The sequence below is a fragment of the Bos taurus genome, chromosome 19 (genome assembly GCF_002263795.3).
Source record: "Bos taurus isolate L1 Dominette 01449 registration number 42190680 breed Hereford chromosome 19, ARS-UCD2.0, whole genome shotgun sequence".
NCBI classification, from domain to species: Eukaryota; Metazoa; Chordata; class Mammalia; order Artiodactyla; family Bovidae; genus Bos; species Bos taurus.
In genome coordinates, this window is record NC_037346.1 from 55,524,228 (window position 1) to 55,539,977 (window position 15,750).

General features: G+C 53.6%; 1 protein-coding gene across 4 annotated transcripts in view; it reads left to right on the plus strand.

Annotated features, from left to right (window-relative positions):
- RNF157 (ring finger protein 157) overlaps positions 1-15,672 on the plus strand; it is a 74,962-nt gene extending 59,290 nt beyond the window's left edge. For 2 of the 4 annotated variants that reach the window (XM_024979846.2, XM_059877862.1), the window contains 7 exons: positions 660-768; positions 2,142-2,253; positions 2,854-3,041; positions 3,348-3,413; positions 4,241-4,289; positions 6,578-6,688; positions 12,690-15,672. In XM_024979846.2, coding sequence (XP_024835614.1) covers positions 660-768; positions 2,142-2,253; positions 2,854-3,041; positions 3,348-3,413; positions 4,241-4,289; positions 6,578-6,688; positions 12,690-12,811 — 757 coding nt within the window. In that variant the 3' untranslated portion in view covers positions 12,812-15,672. Of the gene's footprint in view, positions 1-659; positions 769-2,141; positions 2,254-2,853; positions 3,042-3,347; positions 3,414-4,240; positions 4,290-6,577; positions 6,689-10,634; positions 10,676-12,689 lie in introns of all 4 variants that reach the window. The other 2 variants (XM_024979845.2, NM_001205618.2) reach the window with 2 other exon arrangements.
- Positions 15,673-15,750: the final 78 nt, after the last annotated feature.

Genomic DNA, 15,750 nt, shown 5'->3' on the forward strand with positions numbered 1-15,750 from the left:
GGAAGATGACATTGTTAGGGTCATCTATGGGAGCCTCCCTGGGGAGCGTCACTTAGTCTGAGGACTGAAGGAGCCTTGTGATCTGTATTTCTTAAGTATTTACATCCACCTTGGCACAAGTCATGGAGCTTCCCAGCTGGCATGGTGGTAAAGAATATGCCTGCAGTGCAGGAGACATGGGTTCAATCCCTGAGTGGGGAAGATTCCCTGGAGGAGGAAATAGCAACCCATTCCAGTATTCTTGCCTAGAAAATTCCAGGGACAGAGGAGCCGGGCAGGCTTACAGTCCATGGCATGGCCGAGTCAGCCATGACTGAGCGTGCGTGCACAGGCACAAGTCATAATATAAGTTTCCCTGAAAGAAGAAAGGAGGGTATTTTACAGATGAAAATACTGAAACCCTAAAAATGTCAGTGGTTTCCCCCAAGTTCAGACACAACTATTTGAAGGAGCAAAAGGGAAAACTCAGATTTTTCTGACACCCAGAAGAGGTCTCAGACCCCTCGGTGCCTTTTCCCACGTCTCTACTCCTTCCTACGAGGTGAGTTCCCTGCAGTTGCCCCCATGGCCCTCTGACTTCTAGTTGATGGGGGTGCAGGCGAGTTCCATTCTTTAAGTGGGCATTGGCTGCAGCTGTTTCTCCCTCCGGCCTCACGCAGGTCCATCTCCCAGAATTCTTCCGTGCTGCCCGAAGAGGACGATGAGCGTTCCTGCAGTGAATCTGAAACGCAGCTGTCTCAGAGACCGTCAGGCCAGCATCTCAGAGAGGTAATATATGCGCCATCCTTGTTGGGTTTTGGACTCTGGGTCCTTTCCTTCCTGCCTGCTGGCCTCTTCCGGTCCATCTGCTCTCATTCACTCATCAGACACCTTCTGAACACCCTCTGAGATGCAGCAAAGGTGTCAGTAGACTCATTCTTTCAACAAAGTATGGGGCCTGTGTATCTGACCAGTCGTGATCCTCTGTGCTAAGAATAGCAGCGGTGGAGAGACACTAAAGTCCTGCCCTCGTGGTGCTTATTATAGGCTTGACAGTCGGGGTGGGGTGGACACTCAGGACAGTCAAAGACAGTCAAAGTGTATGTGGCAGGTGGTACCACTGATCAGGTAAGGGAGGGTTGAGGCTAGGAGCGGGGATGCTCACTTTAAAAAGTGGTCCATGGTGGGACCTCCCTGGCAGTCCAGTGGTTATGACTTTGCCTTCCAATGCAGGGGGTGCAGGTTCGATCTCTGGTCAGGGAGCTAAGATTCCACCTGCCTTGTGGCCCAAAACCCAAAACATAAAACAGAAACAATATCGTAACAAATTCAATAAAGACTTTTAAAATGGGCCACACGCACAAAAAAGTGGTCCGTGGAGAATTCCCGGGCTGTCAGGTGGTTAGGACTCTGCACCTCCACTGCAGGGGCAGAATTTCTCAGACATTGAACAGAAAGGCGAGAGAAACATTCCTGGTCGCAGGGACGGTACACGTGGAGCACGGAGCAGAAATGGGGGCCCTGAGAAGGCCAGTGGTACAGCGGGAACTTGGCCCCACCAGTTCCCCCCGGCAGAGGTGTGCAAACAGGATCAGGCAGGAGACAGACAGAGCTAGGCAGGGGGGATGCCTGAACTACAGTTTAAGAAAAGAATACCTGGAGGAGAGAGTACCAACAGACCTTTGCATCTGCCCGGGGTGGACTGAGGTTACCAGCCCAGGTGACGGATGGCGGGGTGGGGGTGGGGGGCCGGTGCAGGCTGGGGAGGGAGATTGTGTTTATGTTAGATCCATCGAGCTGGAACCAACCCCCCCATCCCAGAGGAGAAGCCCAGGGGGGCTCCAGGGCCTTGACTGGTTTTGTGTTCTTCCCCTTCAGAAGGAAAGCTGTTTGTAATCCTGGGGAAGCCTGGGGTGTTCCCGTGTCACAGCTGCTAGCTGACCTGGGTCATCTGAGCTGCTGTCTTTGTGTGGCTCCAGCAGGTGCTGGGCCTCGGGCAGGAGGCGCTCGCACCTCCCCGGGGAGACAGCCAGCCAGCCCAGATCAGGGCTGCAGAGAGTGATGACAGAGGAGAAACCGGCTCTGCCTCGCATGTCACCCCCCACCATCCTCGCCCGGGTCCCCTGCCCTGACCCCTTCCCTCCAACTCTGCCTCTCCCCAGGAATGTGGTGTCACCCCAGAAAGTGAGAACCTGACCCTGTCATCGTCAGGAGCTATTGATCAGTCGTCCTGCACGGGAACCCCGCTCTCCTCCACGATTTCCTCCCCAGAAGGTACCTGAGGAGGGCGGGAGTCCATGGCACTTCTAGTATTTCCTCCGGGATGGACTGGGGAAGCAGCCAAGTGATACCTCAGCGGCCACACCAAGTAGGGCCCAACCTGAGAGGGAAGCGGGACTCAGTGTCTTGAAATGAGAGGGTGGTCTTGCCACCCAGCTAGGGGGAAGGCAGGTATCTTGCTCCCAGTCCTGCTGTGGTAAGGTTTCTTTTAACATCGTAACAGGGAAAAGCAAATCCCTCACTCCTGAGGTTGAGTTCAGAGCTCTAAAATGTAAAGGATAAGGACTTCCCTGGGGTCCAGTGATTCAGACTCCGAGCTTCCAATGCCGGGGGCTCAGGTTTGATCCCTGGTCGGGGACCTAGGATCCTCCGTGGCCCACTGCGTGGCCAAAAAGAAAAAATTTAAACTTAAAGCGTAAAGGAGCCAAACCTTGGCAAACCTTAAATCTAAACCCTGTTTGGTGAGGGCAAGGCCAGGCTGCCATGGTCCTCATGGCCCCCGGGTGCGGGGAGAGAACCCTGCTCCCAGTCGGCTCATGGCAGCTATGTATGACCTCCATCTCCTCCCCCCCTCCCCAACTCCTGTCTCCAAAGACCCTGCCAGCAGCAGCCTGGCCCAGTCGGTCATGTCCATGGTGTCCTCCCAGAGCCAGCACTCCCAGATCAGCACCGACACCGTCTCCTCCATGTCCGGCTCCTACATCGCCCCTGGCACGGAAGAGGAGGGGGAGGCCCTCCCCTCCCCCCGGGCCGCCAGCAGGACCCCCTCAGATGAAGAAGAGGTAAGCGGGGGGTGCGGGATGGCCCTTGCCATCTGCAGAGCTCTGGTTCTGCAGGCTCATCCCAAGCAGCTCAGTCCAGGGTCTGCCAGGGAGATCAGAAAGCCTCCCCAGTGCTCGGGAAGGGAGCCCAGAAAACAGGGTACCGCGTCCTTAAGTCGAAGACACCCTCATATCTGATCGTTGATTTGGCACCACTTCTGTCCTGAGGATTGGTTTGGGCTTGCTGCCAGGCGAGCTGGGGAGGTAAGCTTGCCTGGCAGCTTACAAGGTGGTGTCTGCACCTTGATTTTTGCCGCTCTTCTGCAGGTGACGCCCGCGGCATCTCCAGACTGCAACTTCATGGGCCTAGCCGCCGAGGAGCAGGACGCAGAGGTAACAGCCAGGCGGAGGACGGTGGTGGTGCGGGGAAGTCTAGGGGCCTTCGGTGCTGGCAGAGGGTGCGAATGGGATGGGAGCTGTTCTGGAAGAAGCCTGTTAAGAGGCAGGTGCAGAGCCGAAGGATTGCCCAATTAGCGAGGGCACTAGTCTCAATGTAACAGACGTGGAGAGAGTTCTAGAGGGAAGTCTTCCAGGCCAGACCCTCGAGAGGATGTTTGTCCTCCATTCACTTAGTATTCACCTGGGACAGCCGGCTCACGGGTGCTTCCTGGCACTTGGGGGACACCGACCACGTGACGTGGCTTTTGCCTGCCTGTCACCCACTCCACCCATCCAGGAGCTCCATCCGGTGGAGGAGTCAGGATTGTAATTTAGCATGAGAAGTGCTCAGACCCAGCTGTGGGGCCATATAGGAGCACCTGGCTCACAGTGAGGCCGCCAGAACTTTTTTTTGAGCCACAAGTTCTCAAAGACATATCTGGACAAGGTTTGGGATCCTAAGGAATTTCTGAAAGTGCTTTGGTCTCACAGTTTGCTTTTTCAATTCACAACTTTGACATCCACCTTAGAGAGACAGTGTGAGCTAAACTATTACCTAGGCTATTCTTGAGTCCTAGGATCTATCTGTAACGTGCCTCAGACCTGGTCCCTACAGGCTGATCCTGTCTTGCCAGGCAAAATCTGCCTCTGCTGGGCCTCCGAGCCGTCTCACATGGATGGGAAACGCACAGAGACCAGGAGGGTGGCTAGCGCTGTTTTCAGCCACTCGGTACACTTGTGTCACTGCTTTCTGGACTCATAGCGCCTTCCTTCCGTCCTAGGGGAACGATGTTCTAGAGGAAGAGGACGCATCGCCCACACGGGAAGATGGTAAAAGGCCTGGTCTTTGGCTCCCTGTTACCACATTTCTTTCCTGGGTATTCGCTAAACGGTACAGAAAGGGGCACTGGTGTGACTGGGTGGAACAGCAAAAATTTGCTTGATGAAACAGCAGAAATCCAGCAGGGTATCCGAGGACCTCAGGGGCCTTCCCAGCTTTTTCCAGGCCCCCGAGCCAAGGCTGCAGAAGATATCATTTTGGTGGTTCTCTGTCTATGTGGAGTAGATTCTGAAGCTTCTTGGGCAGCTTCCTTCACCTTCCTTCCTGCTTCAGCTTCTCAGCCGAGTCTCATGGAGCTGGTCGGGCAGCCCTGGAGCTGAGCTCTAGCAGCAGCAGAGGGCAGTTTCCATCGCTTGGTGGGAAGGACTGCAGGCAGTAGGTCTGGTTTTGCTTTAGTGAAGGAAAGGGCTGTTGTTACAGTAGCAGCAGGGCCTTGGCAGCAGTGGGCACAGTGAAGGCTGCAGCAGAGACTTCGGCAGCTCAGGGCAGGCCAGTGTTCGTAGGCTATTGGGCAGACTCTCTTTACTGTCATTTAGGCCTCAATTATACCTGGTGTTTTTTTTTTTTCTCAGTTGGAGTAGTTTACAATGTGTTGGTTTCTGCTATATGGCAAAATGAATCCATTATATATATATATATATACATTATATAATATTGTAAGTATTATGTATAATGTTTTATTATATACATACATACATATAGGTACAACCACTCTTTTTTAGATTCTTTTCCCACATAGATCATTACCCAGTATTGAGTAGAGTGCCCTGCCATATACAGCAGGCCCTTATTAGCTGTTTTACATATAGCAGTGTGTATATGTCAATCCCAAACTCGCAATTTAGCCCTCCTCCTCTTCCCCCTCCCAACCATAAGTTTGCTTTCTACATCTGCGACTCTTTCTGTTTAGTAAATAAGGTCAATCATATCTTCAGGGGGAAGAATTTTGTTTCTAGTAAGCCTAGAGAGGACCTACAGGCAGAGCAGGGAAGCAGGATCCGACGGGGCTGGGACTCCCACCTGGGAGGGGAGGACCTGGCGCCCCAGGGAGCAGTGTCTCTTCCCTCCACTGCTCTGAGGCGCCTCCTCAGAAGGGCGACCTCCAAAGCAGACCTGGATCCCAGCCTGGACGCAGGTGTCACGCTAGTCGCTTCTGCTTTGGTGCTGGCCATTGCCGGGGGTGGGGTGCCGTCGGGGAGGCGCAGGCACACCGGACCGCTCCCACCTGGCCGGGGAGCCAGGGAGGAGCAGTGTGGTGAACCAGACTGCGCCTCCGTGCGCCAGCCGAGTGGGGTTTGGGCGCTGCAGTTGATGTCTTGAGGGTTGAGTTCCCCATTGTGATTGTCGCCCTGGCAGTTAATATTAGCTTCTGGAAAGTGCAGGGCAGCAAGTGGTTTCTGCCTGACATTCCAGAGCCCAGCACGGTAGCTGTATGTTTCTTCCTGTCCCTTCCACCAAGAAAAAAAAAAGAGGGGAGAGTCTTGAAAAAAAATAACATCTAAAACTGTCCCTGTCTTACATGACTGTAGGTTTCCAGTCAGTCCCTTAGAACAGGGGTCCCCAACTTCCAGCGTCTAATGCCTGATGATCTGAGGTGCAGCTGATGTAATCATAATAGAAATAAAGTGCACGATAAATGTAATGAGCTGGAATCATCCTGAAACCATCCCCCACCACCCTCTGGTATGTGGAAAAACTGTCTTCCGGGAAACCAGTCCCTGGTGGTGAAAAGGTTGGGGACTGCTGCCTTAAAACATACTCAGAACAACAAATTAAGCCTCATCAGAAAATAAATTGTAATTTTGTGAACTAAGCAGTTCTTTGATTTGACGGGCAAAATTGTGGAACCGAAGAGCTTTAATTGCTGTTTTATGTATTAGTCATTTCGCAGAGCCTTGTGGTCATAAACACACCCTATACAAACCCACAGTCACGGGCCAGAGGCAGAATCGCTTCCCCGGTGGCTCCCCCCAGCTCTTCCCAGCCTGACTTAGTCCTGCTCTGGGCCTGGGCCCACATCCTGCAGCCCTCCCCAGGGTCTGACTTCCCAGGAACAAAGGCTGGAAAGGAGCCTGTTAAAGAAACAGCAGGACAGGAGAACACAAACTATTTAATTCCTTTTTTGTCCACTCTTTACCCACTTAATTACTGTCTTTTTTTTTAACATATGATATGGTTTTTTTTTTTTGTCTCCATCTTTAAGACTTTTATTTTAAGGACAGCAAAGCAGAGAAAAAACACAGCCAGCCCCTCTCTAACTGCCTTAACTCCGTTACAGGCCAGAGGACATGCGCATTTCTAGGTATGGAGTGTGACAATAACAATGACTTTGACATCGCCAGCGTGAAAGCACTGGACAATAAGCTGTGCTCTGAGGTCTGCTTACCCGGTGAGTGGCAGTCTGCTGAACATGAACTTGGTGGGAGACGCTCCCTCCCCTGCTCGCACCCCTGCTCTGACCCTGGAACACCCACCTCCTGCCCTGGAGTTCCTGCAAGAAGGCACGGGCTTTGCTAAGATGCTGGAAGCCAGTTGCTGAAAGGAGAGTCCTTGAGCAAAGAGAGACCCCTGCTCTGAGCGAGACTGTTAAGGCACGAAGAAAAGGGGCAAAAATCCCTCCCATTTCTTCCAATTTGTCCTGATGGGGCGCATGCATCACAATCTTACAGATCCCGTGGCAGGGGGCCACGTCTTGCTTCTATCAGCAGCATGGGAGGCAGACATCACCTCTGTGAGAAAGTCTCAGAGAGCCCTGAGCCCTTGAAAAGGGAATTTACAACTCCCCAGAGGACCGTGGATCATTAGGATCAGAGAGGAATTTGAGAGTCAGCGTTTCATAGATGAGCGAGTGGCTCTGTGACCCAGAGCCTGGGTGACCACCAGTTGCCTTATGCTCACTGGACGTGGATCCCAGAGGAGAGATCAGGGGTGGAGGGTGCCTCCTCTCCCTGGAGCCTTAACTCAATTGGCCCTCTCCCAGGGCCATCAGGGTGCCCCTGACGTGTTCCCACGACGCTAAACTGAATCTGTGATACATTCTCACAGAGAAGCCCACCTGTCAGTCACACTCCAGGCACTGAGGTCCCTCTGGTCCTTGCTTACCAAGGGCTCCACCAGCAGGCCTCTAAAGCCACATCTTGCCCAGTGAACTAGGTTGAAATTGCCTCTCCTGGGTTCACGGCAGAGATTGCCTTCACATTGCGTGGTTCTGTAATCTTTTAAAGTGCCCTGAAACGAAGACTTCCTTCGCTTCAGGACAGCCACGTCTTTGTCGTGGGTCCAGTGCTTTACTAGCTCGGCGACGTGGCTAGGGGCTGGAGGGACAGCCTCCTGTGGTTGCCACTCTCCATCAGCCTGCAGAAGACCCAGGTCCTCACCCCTCTGGCCCTGCGCAGGCTTGCGGCAGGGGAAGCCATAATTCCCAGAGACGCCTCCCCACTTAGCGCTGACCCTGCCAAGTCTGTGCCGGGAGCGGCTGGGGCCCAAGGTCCACTTCGTTCCTGCCTTCCCGCTCCTTACCTGGCTTCTGTCTGTCCATGTGTTTCTCATGTCTTTTTGCCAAATTTGTAAGTCTGTCTGTCCGGTTTGTTTGTTTTGAAACTCATTTATGTTATCCAGACTGTGAAAGTTCATGTTCACTCGTGCCCCGAGCTTGCTGGGCGTGCGCACACCCAAGGGGCTTCGCTGGGGCTTCCATTCTTAACTGGCAAGGGCCTATATTCCACATGCTGGGATTTTTTCAAGAAAAAAAAAATTGTGAGAATAGATGAATCCCTGTTCCACAAAAGTGTGGATGTGTCCGGGGCAAGGGTTACAGGAAGAATTTGTTTTGGTCAGTAGCTGGGGAAGATGACCAGGGGTTCCCTGGTGGCTCAGATGGTAAAGAATCTGCCCACAATGCAGGAGACCCAGGTGCGATCCCTGGGTCGGGAAGATCCCCTGGAGAAGGGCATGGCTTACCCACTCCAGTATTATTGCCTGGAGAATCCCATGGACAGAGCCTGGAGAGTCCATGGGATCACAGTCAAACATGACTGAGTGATTTAACACTTTCACTCTGGGGAAGATGACATCCCCTCACTCTGCCCTGTGTCTGTAGCAGCTGTGCCCACTGGGCTTTAAGAGAAATCTAGGTTCTTGCTCCCCCCTGGGGACCCCCCTTCCCACCCTCATTTTTTCGCAGAGGGTGGGGATTGTTTCAGCCGACCGTGCTGGTGGAAACTGATCCCATTCTGTCTGCTTCTTCCTCTCCCTACCTCCCTGTGGCCAGCCTGCTGGTGGATCTTTGTTCCACTCTGGGCTTGCAGGAGGTGGGTGAGACCTGGGATTCCTTATGGTGATCTTGGGAGCCAGCCATTCTCAGATTAAACCGAGTTCACCGTTCAGGCCAGATGTGAAAGCACATGCCTGGGGTGGCTGCTCTGGTCCCAGGCATGTGCTCGAGGGGGTCCCTACGCAGCCTCACCCGGAGGTCTCAAAGGCTCTCGTGGGAGAGGGCAAGTACATCTGCTCTCTCAGTAAGTGTTTCTCCAGTTCCACTGTTAGCATCACACTGGTACCAAAGTGCTGGGGAACGCTCTGGAAGGATCTGTCGGGTTAATGACAGAAGTACCCACTTTGGTAGGTCCCATGGAATAGACAGGCTTCGTCACACTCAGCTGGAAGTTCGGAGTTCCATCCTATGGCTGAGGTACTGCAGCCTGGCTTAGCTGCCAGGACAGCTTCTCAGGCACTCTGTCTCCCTCTCTACAAGGATGTCAGTCCCTTCACGGAGGGCCCACGAGCAGCAGAGCCCGGGGAACATCCCATGGCCCACTGCCCCCAGCCACACACGTGCTCTGCCAGGATCCCCAGCTGGTGGCGAGGACCACTCACGTCCCTATCCTCCCCGCTCTCATCACCCATGTGGGAGTGATGCTCAGAGAGTACCTGTGTCAATCCAGCCCCTCTTTCTCTAAGAAGCTTCTGGATCTTCTTGGACCCTAAAACTAAAGCAGAGTGTGAGAATATTGGTATGTTCTGAGGTTGTTCTGAAAGATTCCCAAAGGGAGGAAATCTGAGTTGAGAGGGGTAGGTGGTGAGCAGATTAGAATGCGTGCTAGGCAGATGTGATTGCAAGGAACATGATGGCGTATCACACAGGTGGCAGGATAGTAGTCAGGGGACTGGTGACAGTTCTGTGCAAAGGCTCTGGGGAGTGATGGGGGAAAGCAAGGATAATTTGGTTTAGTGGAAATACAAATGTTTTTAAATGACTGCATTGTACAGGAGTGGGCATCACCAAGGAAATGTAAAATACTTATGGAGGGAATCCCCTGGCGGTCCAGTAGTTAGGACTTGGCACTTTTACTGCCATGGCCCAGGTTCGATCCCTGACTAGGGAACGAAGACCCCCCAAACCATGCAGCATGACCAGAAAAAAAGAAAACAAGTACTTATGGAGACCTGAAATAACCCAAGACTAGGACAATACTAGCAAGGGCTACACTTCCCAGATACTCAGGGAAAATTGAAATGAACATCCGCTTTTCCTGGAGAGACTCTACAGGATGGTCGGAGCTGTTACAGCCCTCGCATTTAATTAGTGGCTGGGCAGAGACAGGAAGATGGCTCAGACAGTAAGGAATCTGCCTACAATGCAGGAGACTGGAGTTCGATCCCTGGGTTGGGAAGATCCCCCGGAGAAGGGAATGTCAACCCACTTCAGTATCCTTGCCCGGAGAATGCCATGGACAGAGGAGCCTGGTGGGCTACAGTCCATGGGATCGAAAAGAGTTGGGCATGACTGAGTGACTAACACTTTCAGAGACAGGAAGGGGTGTGCAAAAGCACCCTGGATGTGCTTCTCAAATCTGCCTCTAGAGGTCTCTCCACTCTCCCATTTCTGAGTCCCCAGGATGGAATTGCGCGAGAAGCACCTTTTTCTACCCCTGCTGAAAGATCCTGAATCTCCAGGCTCCCTTTTCTGGCTGAGGGCTGGACAGAATGGCTTACCTGCTGCACCCAGGCTCTCCCTCTGAACAGGAGGAGCCGAGCAGCAGCAGGGTTTGGCCGTGGGTCCAGCAGGGGCCCTTTTGAGAAGAAAGGGTACTGTCACGAAGCCCAGGAGCACAGAGGCTTCAGGTCTGGGTCTTGAGGTGGTTTCAGAAGGAGCCACGTGTGCGCCCTGGCTCAGGAACTGGACCGGTGGCGTTGGTAGCAAGGACTCAGGCATTCAGACCTGGCAGCCCGTGGTGGTAGCCGTGTAGTGGAGGCGTTTGACTTTGTACATGCGTGTGTGTCTCTGTGTCTTCTCTCTCGTTTACCATTTGCTTTTGGTCTTTCCCACCAAACAGCCACCGTTCTGGAGTCCTGCCCCCTAAACATTGAGGAATAGGTATGAGTTCTACCAAATTATATACTTGAACAAACAACTCACTCTCTCTGGGGGTTCTTAACTTAGAAGGGCGATCTGGCTTACTTGTCATGCCATCACACTTAGAGGGCCATCCTTAGAGGGGTACCAGACTGTGGTGCCCCCAGGGAATAGGGACTCCCACATTCTGTCTGGCTGCGAGAGATACCTAACAGTTCTCTGTCCCACGGACTCCTCTGGCCCGGGGTCCACCTCTGCAGGGTAGTATAAGAGGTTTAGGATGGATGATTGCAACTGGACATTTATGCGAAATACTCACTTTCTACCCACTTAATCCTAGTGTTTCTGCCATTAAAGGGTTTCGTGTCTTGGGCTGGCCTAACCGAAGGCTGACCCCAGACCCTCATGAGTGGCCTCCGTCGACAGGAGAATATACTGAGCCTCAGGCCCCTAGTCCAGGGTCATGGGCTCTGTCCTCAGAATGAGCCCCCTGCTGGGCCGGGTGTGCCTCTTGGCTCCGCCCAGGAGAAGGTCACAGTGCAATGGAGGAATTCAAGGATTCAGCGATTTTCACGGCATGAGGAGGGGGGCAGTGGTACAGGCCCTGGGGGAGCAAGTCGGCACATGCTGGACCCTCTTTGGCTGGGGGGCCGTGTGGGACAGGCTGGGAGAGATGGCTCAGAGGTTCTCAGACCAGAGGTTGGACGACTTTCCCCAACCCCAGGGGGTTAGGGCTTCCTCCTCTCCACTGAAAGGAGTTTCTTGCTGCACTGGAGGGAATGAATAGATGGAGCCAGTTTGTGGGCTGGAGGACTGCTGGGGGGAGATGAACCTGAACAAGGCTGGGGGCGGGCCTGGTTGTCGAGCACATTCTAAGAGTCAGGCACCCTGCTCAGCACTCTGCCGTGTCACCTCGCTTACCTCTCCCAGCAACTCTGGGGGCTAAGTACTCACTTCCATCTGATAGACGGGAAAACTGGAACTCCAAGTACAATGACCTGCCCAGGGTCACACAGTCAGTATGTTACAAGTTGGGGGTGTACCCAGTTTTACAGATTTAGACATGACTAGAGAGTGAACAGCACTTGCTTGGTGGCTCAGCGGTAAAGAATCCTTCCTGCCAAGTGGGAGACCTGGGTTTGATGATCCCTGGGTTGGAAAGATCCCTTGGAGAGGGAAATGGCAACCTGCCCCGATATTCTTGTCTGAAAATTCCATGGACAGAGGAGCCTGGTGGCTACAGTGTCTGGGGTCGCAACGACTGGGACATGATTTCGCGACTAAATAGCAGCAGAGGGTGAACAAGCCAGAGGTCGTGACTGGATACACAGCACAAAGGAGAGAGAAGCCCCAGTCCAGGGGTGTGGACGTTCCCAGCGTGGGCAGCTTCTCAAGCAGGAGCCGTGGACTGGGGACAGGATGATGAGTTTAGAGGATGGTACTTGCGAGACCCCACGGCTCTGGGGCTGATACCTCCTGGGCTTGATGGCACCAGCTGATAGCAGACCTCAGCGGGCTGTTTGCAGAAAGAGAGGAATGGCTATTGCACTGTCCTCCCCCATGCCATTCAGTCCCTGGCACCCTCTGGGCAGCCAAGCACTTCCTGCTCCACCCTGGCCCCCACAGCAAACATCAACTCTGGGCCCAAATTAACACATTCTTCTCCCTCCCGTCCACTTCCTCCTGCCTCACGAAAATCTCAGCTAGACCCAGTTTCTTTTCCTTGTCTGCGGTAACACTGAAGCAAACTTTAAGACCAAATAAAGATACAAATGTGGGTCCTAGGGCAAGGTCCCACAAAACAGGGACCATCCATGTGTCCCGCCATTGCGGGCCCCAGTGTCCGTGACTGTCCCTGGCCCAGTGGGCACCACTGCTCCTGATTCCTCATGTGCTGTGGTTGGCACACCGTGGGAGCTCCAAGTCATGGGCAGCCTGCCAGTTTTCGTGCTGAACTCCCAGGCTGCCCTGCTGGGGACACCATCTGGACCGATTTGGAGGTCCAGCTCGAGTAACCTTGCTTTTCTCTTCTCAGGTGCCTGGCAGGCCGATGACAACGTGGTAAGTCGTCGGAACACGCAGCGCCGGCGCTTGTCCTCTGAAAGCCTGGAGGACCCCGAGGACAGGCCCTGCGTGTGGGGGCCTCTGGCCGTCTGAGAACCACGGCCTGTGTGCCAGGGCCTCCCTCCTGTCCTCGCATCCCTTCCTGGCCTCACTGCACCGCTGACCTGCTGGGCATCCTCAGCAAGACACGTGGAGACTCTTTAGACCCACGTGGAAGCTGGATGCTTGAGGGCGCCTGCTCCTTCTCCCAGCCTTCTTCCGCAGTCATGATCCTTCCCCTCTCAGAAGGGACCAGAAGCCTCCTTGCTGCAAAGCCACGGGATGAACTGCAGCTCCTGAGACCTCTGCAGAGACTATTTGCAAACGTTTCCACCAAATCTTGACCTTCAGGTGGAGCTGAGGCCCGTGGACCACTTGTCTCTCGTGCATCTTTGTCTCCTTAGGCGGGTAGACCAGGAGGACTCGGAGTTTGCGTGACTTCCTTACAAACACCTGGTGTTTTCTGGTCTCTGGGACATCATGACCAATCTGAAACCTCCAGTTTGGGGTAGGGGGTTGGGGGATGACTCCTGCAAAAAGGGAAAGCCATATTGCACTAGAAGTGGAGTTCCCCCTCAGAAAGTGTTAGGAGCTCCTTTCTCCAGGACAGGAAACAGTGGCAACCACTGGAAGGTTGGTTGGGAAAACAGTTCTTTCTTCTTTCTGGTGGCAGAGGCAGTGCCTCATGTGTCTGTCTGCTTAGGAAGGAGGCTAAATCGTGCTTGAATCTGAGAATCCCTTAGTTACATGGCTCCCTTCCGGAGGGTTATTTATGATCAGGTGCACTCAAGAAGGCCTGGGACTCCATCCTAAGGTGACAGCGCAAAAACAGTTTGACCCCTTCTCTGTGCCAGGCACGTGTTAGGAGCTGTCGTGTGGTATCACATTTCATCACTACCGCCCTGTCAAGTGGCCTTCTTATCCCCACTGTAGCCATCTCCACCCCCTTTTCTTAAATAGTTGATGAAACAGATTGCGAGAGGGGTGGAGCGGTGATTCTCAACTGGTGCCCAGGAGCCCCAAAGGAGGTTGGGGAAAGGGCTGAGCTGGGGCCAGGGGTAGTCCAGGGGGCTTCCCCCCACCCATTGTCCTCCCCTGCCTCCCCCCCAGGTCTGCTGAGCCTGATGGGGGAGGTACTACCTTCCATAGGCTCATGAGAGATTTAGAGGTATTGTTCAAACCATGTGTCCACCCCACCCCAGTCCTGTGTAGGACATACAACTGACACGCTGAAACAGCAAGGTCAGACCGCAAGCTGTGGGCTGTTCCTGTCTCAACACTGGTGTCGGCAGTGGATTCCTCCCGCTCTCAGATAGATGTGCTGTCTGCCGGGTTTTGGAAGAGGTCGTTGTTCAGTGGAGCCTGAGACTGGGAAGCAAAGCTGGATCCAACAGTTTGTGAGGCAGAGGTGTGATTGACAGAGCCCTAGGATGCGTCCACCGCGATGACCTGAATTAATAGTTGGTATTGTGGCCCTCGAAGAACTTTTCAGGTCCTCCCCAAGGCCTTGAGGCGAGCTCAGTGCCCAGAGGACCTTTCAAAGCTTCTGTGTAGTTTTCTGGCGCTGCCAGGCGGGTGGTGACCCGCACACTGGTGGCTGTGGGTCACATCCTGCTCTGGGGGATGGGGAGGCCTGTAGTCCCAACAGACACTACACAAGCCAAGCCTGAATCTCTGCCTCTGTCTTGAGTTTCTCACGTTCACCTTCTCTGAAATCCTGCAGCAGACTCTGCTGTTTCAGGCCCCACTTTTTTTTTTTTTTTCAGGCCCCAAAACATTCGTATGGCCCCTATCTTATTTAAGATATGAGCAATAACCCCACTTACTGATTTCCCTGAAGTTTGAGCCCCAGAAACATTAGGGAATGGGACCTCCCTGAGCCTGGGGTGGTGGCATTCAGACCCACCTGCTCTCCCGGCAGGTAGTATTTACAATGTGCTGTTACTTGAGATGAAAGAGAGGCAGGTAAACAGTAGCCACAGCGGCCAGGAACCCTAAGAGGAAGCCATTGTCTTCACCCCTTCTGGAGGGTCTGCCTTCTCCAAGGAAGAAGCTCAGAGAGATTCCTCAAGGCCTTGGCTCCATAACCAAGACTGACCTGGGTGAGAAATGGCTCTTCATGCCTGTTCTCAGACAGTTCCTGCTCTCTCCCCAAGCCCCCCACCTCTCTGCTCTCATTTAGCTCTTTGGCAAGTAAAACTTTCCCTGGTGCTCTAGTGGTTAAGACTCTGCACTTCCACTGCAGGGGGTGCAGGTTCGATCCTTGGTCTGGGAACTAAGACCCTGCATGCCACATGGTCCGACCAAAGGTGGGGATAAAAAGATTCCTAGAAATAGCTCATCCAGACAGGCTGGTCTTCAGCCTGGTCAGGGAACAGGGCAAATACCCCAGCCATCATCTGGAGACCATCATGTTGTAAGCAGGTGACCCAGAGAACCTGTGACAGGGCCTGGCTTCTCCCACGAAGCCACAGACTCCCCTGAGTTTGCGGTTCCTTCCTGCCATGCTCGGGTCTGAACTCACCTGTGAGCTCACTTCTGAGTGGTGCCATGACCCTGGCCTCCTCATGGAGTCCTTTTTCCTTCTCCTACCCAGTCCCATCCCCCCAGGGGTCATGCCCACGCTGGGGCATCGCCTGGGCACAGATCCACACACTGTAAGCCATCTCACCTGGGAAGAGTTTGTGTCCTGTCCACCTGATCTCGGCATGCTGGTTTCTCACTTTGCTTTAGGATCTGCACACCTAGTATGTGGGAGTCTGCGTGTCCTGTCGTGCCATCTGTGTACCCCTCACCCCCCTGGAGTACACTTGTGGGCACACTACAGTGGGGACGTCAAGGATGCAACATTTATGGATTGCTGCATGATTCTTAAAAATGAATAAAACTGTTGACAGGGGAAGGAGAGCCGTTAACTGCGCAGCTGGCTTATTTGTGAAAGTTTCTGTCTCACTTTCTCCAGCACTCTTTATTATTTTTCCTCAAGACAAGCT